The sequence below is a fragment of the Etheostoma spectabile genome, chromosome 2 (assembly GCF_008692095.1).
Source record: "Etheostoma spectabile isolate EspeVRDwgs_2016 chromosome 2, UIUC_Espe_1.0, whole genome shotgun sequence".
NCBI lineage: Eukaryota > Metazoa > Chordata > Actinopteri > Perciformes > Percidae > Etheostoma > Etheostoma spectabile.
In genome coordinates, this window is record NC_045734.1 from 7,070,419 (window position 1) to 7,074,978 (window position 4,560).

Genomic DNA, 4,560 nt, shown 5'->3' on the forward strand with positions numbered 1-4,560 from the left:
TGAAATGTCAGAATTAAACAGGTTCACAAATGTTTTATTGTCTCTTTAATGTGCTTCAAAGGACAAATGTGTAAACTGAGATAGGCAGCTGCACATCCACTTGTAAACATGGAGCCCCTCTCCCTTTTTATGTCTTCTTATGGCTATTTGCATGCTAATAATATACTTAGGCTGGGTTATTCAATTGTTTTTGAACAAGCTATTTCTCAATAGATTGCCATATAAATGTTGTTTTTTGTTAATACCTACAGGGGAACATTGTTTTCATCTTAGGACTTCAAATACAGATGACATGAGTCGGTATTAGCAGAGGTCTTTATTGGAAATATAAGCTATTAAATTATGTAGAAACTGGCAAGATGAAAGTGGCCAGTTTCAGTGTGCTTTGTAGTCAGTGCTGCTGGGCTCTTTAAACAACCAGGTGGAGAAAACATCATACTGTTACATTCAGCAATTAAAGTCTATTCTTCTTATTGAAATATTACTTTACACAGAGACAACATCTGATTTAAGTGCAGCTAACACATAGAACAGATGTAGGACATAGGAGTGACTGTTTGTATGCGTGTCTGGGTGTTTGTTAGATATCTATGCAGAAGGGAAAGTTGTGATGAGGTCATGTCCCTCCGGTGGTCTCATTCTAGAGCGAGCGTGAGTCTCACAGTACAGCTGCCCCTCCACAAAGAAATAGCCCTTCTGTTTGAGGTTGACGTCACAGTCGGAGCACACAAAGCAACCAGGGTGACGATATTTGTCTCGTGCTTTCACCACCGTCCCGCTGCAGCAGAAACGCAGAAAATAGTAATAGATAAGTTAGTATAGTATACTATAATAATCAGGGCTTTAAGAAATTAACTTTTTTGATCACCAGCCAAAAAGGCTAGTAGATTTTTAAAGTTACCAGCCAATCAGATTTTCTTAACTAGCCAAATTGTTACTAATTTTAACAAATGTAAAATAACATCACTACCGGTACTTAATTTGAATTCAACTTAGCCATTGTCTTTGTTTCAGCGTAGCTAGTAATCGATACCACACACGCTAGGCACGTAGCCAATGGATGGTTGTACGACACGTCACAGCATAGTGTTCATGGGAAATGTAGGATGAGTACTACAAGCAGTATCGGAAGATAAACGTTGCGTTTCCTAGCCAAACACACACAAAAAACAAACCAATCTGGAAACACTGACTTGTTGCATCGTTTCTGCAGCCTGCCAATTCAGACAGACACAGAATTATTTGCTTCATTCATCACCACCCAAATGGGCTAGTAACTTTACAACCCACCAGAGTTAATTTTAACCCGCATTTGGCGGGTTGGCGGGTATCACTTTAAAGCCGTGATAATAATACACACTCCCTAATGGATCCAAACTGAGGTCACTGACATAAGAGACCTGAAAGCAGCACATAGACTGCACCCATTTTCAAAGGGATTGTCTAATTTTCAACAGACAAATACCTGTGCTATCACAATAATTTGATTAATACCATAGTAAATATAACAATACCAATTCAACACATAGTGGCAATAAGTAAGGTAAAGAAGAATAAGATTGGTTAAACGCAACAATGCAGAGAGACTGAACTTTCTATTTACATACTAATTAGTTACAATAACTCTTAATTACCCCATTATATTGCCTTTAGAACCACCTAATGTTTTATAACACTCTATAATGACACTTTTGAAGTGTTTATTAATGGATTAGTCAATCATGATAACGTCTGTGACTTTCAATACTACAATCAATACTCGATAACACAATAATTCATAAATATATCATATATAATGACATATTATGTATGCTTGCATTAATACACACATAAGCAAGTGTTTGCAATGTCTTAACTATTGATACCCATGTACAGTAATTCACAGGCTGATTACAGATTATTGGGAATGCATATGATTTAAATTATGTGATAATACTTTTTAAAGTTTACATTTGTTAGGACTTGAAAAAATACCTGGGAGGTTAACTGAAAAGCTCTTTATCAGGACTTATTTATTTGATATCAGGATTTGTTTATGTGGTCAATGAACAGAATGAGTCCTATTTTTGTAAAACAATGTATTTGTATAAAGGCATGTTCGGATTTATACTATGGGTGTGTTATAGCAGTGCAATTCTTTGCAGCAGCCCTGCAGTAAGCAATACTTGAAACGTATTGCTTATTTGTGTTCAGAAAAAAAGGGGTGTTAATTACTTTGTATACAAGCTATAGATTATGTTGATGTGGACTGTATTGTTCCTGTTCTGTTTTCCACCCTTTGTTTGTATTGACTCATGGATGCTCTAAATGTGAATCACAGATGATTTCTTTCTATTTTTACTCACACAATCCCATTCCCACACTTGTCGCACACGGGCAGTTTCTGCAGGTTTCCTGTGGGCGGAGTTGGCCTGGTTGTGGGAGCTTTTACGGTCCTGGTCACAATGGGACGAGTGCCTGCCCACATGGGAGAGAGTCCACTCAACAAAACAATGCTGCAGATATACAGGAGCACATGAATAACAACAAAAATAAAAGACTCAAGGGGAATGAGGCAGGGACATTTGTAGCCTCTTCAATCCTAAATAAATGCTTCCTTACAGGATATACGCTTATTTCATAACTTCAACTCTATCAAGACTCACTTTTATAACACAGGTAATTCAGAAAACACATGGGGGAGTGCTTTTGTAATTATGTATTGTGTTATAATTACATATTGTGTAGCATGTTGTCTAAGTTATAGGACCAGTTAGTCATACAGGGTCAAAGGAATTGCATAAATGATTTCAATAATGTTATTTTCACCTTTTGTTCCCTTTATGCTTATGAATGGAATGACTGGCATAATTGTTTATGCCACACTTGGTAGGTCATCAAATGTCGTTCAGTAAATTTAGCTGTAGTGTAGGAGTTACAGCAGTTGGTCATAAGTTTCCTCTTGTCCACATGTCAAAGTTTCTTTGAGTAACACACTGAAACGACAACATTGTTCCTGATGTGTGTATGGGAGGTAAAAATAGAAGTCGCTTTGAAGAAAAGGGATGAAGAAATTAAAAACACTTGCTGCTGCACCTTATTAAAAACTCTAACTTAAATTAAAAACTCTAACACTATCTACTCCAGCCCTAATAACTCATTGTGTGATGTAGTATTATTTAACAGAATCTTTAAATACGGCAACAATGATATTCCTAAAACAAAATAAAGTACATCTCATGATGAGACACTTGCAGTAGTATTGCAAAATAGTTTTAAAGACCATAAAACTCTTCTTCACATCTTACCGGTGACCTGTGATGCCAAACATCCGTGGTGTCGCGTACTTTAGGCTACTTATGTTAGTAGTTTTACATGACTAATTGAAGCCAATCTCTGATGTTTTACTAATCCTATTAAATATTTTTTGTCGCCTAAACTTGGTTAGTTTTGTTTCATATTGTTTACTACTGCGCCCATCATGGTAAATAAATGATGATTACAGTCCAATGATGAAACTGCCACCATGCAGCCGTAAATAAAACGGCATACTGAGTTACTTTTGGGTCTTTGAATCAACCTAAAATGTCGTTTAGGTAAGAAGACGTGTTCGTTCGTGCAGAACCCCACAACTCGTAGAAAAAAGATTTAGAAAATGAGTTTTCAAGGCCTTTAAAACATCAATGTGTTTCCACGACGAGGTGTTGCGTCTTTTTTGGCAAAGATGTTTTTGTGTAGTGGAGGTAATCGTCTGGGAAAGACGAAGAGCTCACCATCACTGTCAATAAACTCCTGCAGGGCTCTGAAGGAGCCAGACTGCCGAGGCTCCTGGGGCTCCTCCTGGTCGTTCTGCAACATCTGGTACACGTCAGAATCCTTGATACTGGTCAAAGTCTTGTGGCTGAGCAGTACAGTCAGTCAGACGCACACGCACATGCACACGCACACACACACACACACACACACACACACACACACACACACACACACACACACACACACACACACACACAGAGTACAATACCTGGTCAGGATACAAACACAAATGCACAGTCTCCTATCCAGTGGCGGAAGAAGTATTCACATCCTTCAGTTAAGTGAAAGTACTAATAGCAGTTCAAGTCCAAATGGACCAAAGTATGCTGGTGGACTGGTAGTTGGAGAGGTCCCAGCTGCCAAGGTGCTCTTGAGCAAGGCACTGAACCCTCAACTAATTTCCCCTTGCAGGATTAATAAAGTATACATTCTTCTATAGAATATATACACACCTCACATTATTAAAGGTGCAGTAGGTAACCTTTACAAAACTAGGAGAATATACACCACATTTAAATCATCATCAAGAAATGTGGTTTCCATGGGGCAGGTAGGGTATGAAAAATTGTAGTCTGAAAAATGTTTGGTAACTAAAGCAGTCAGACAAGAGTTGAAGTACAAAGCTGTGTCAAAAGGAAATACTCAAGTACTTAAGCAAATGTGCTTAGTTCCATTCAACCACTGCCACTAACTATGACACAGCACTGCTTTGGTATATAGCTTGCCATGCTTTATCTAAATCTTGGTGTAGTCATGGACTCAGAC

At 38.0% G+C, this 4,560-nt stretch overlaps 1 protein-coding gene across 1 annotated transcript in view; it reads right to left on the reverse strand.

Moving 5' to 3' along the window:
* Positions 1–300: 300 nt before the first annotated feature.
* The window catches only part of LOC116670686 (PDZ and LIM domain protein 3), a 16,685-nt gene continuing 12,425 nt past the window's right edge, over positions 301–4,560 (reverse strand). Inside the window, exons 5-7 of the mRNA XM_032501325.1 lie at positions 3,753–3,880; positions 2,346–2,457; positions 301–778 (exon numbers count right to left, since the gene is read on the reverse strand). Coding sequence (XP_032357216.1) covers positions 589–778; positions 2,346–2,457; positions 3,753–3,880 — 430 coding nt within the window. The 3' untranslated portion in view covers positions 301–588. The remainder of the gene's footprint in view (positions 779–2,345; positions 2,458–3,752; positions 3,881–4,560) is intronic.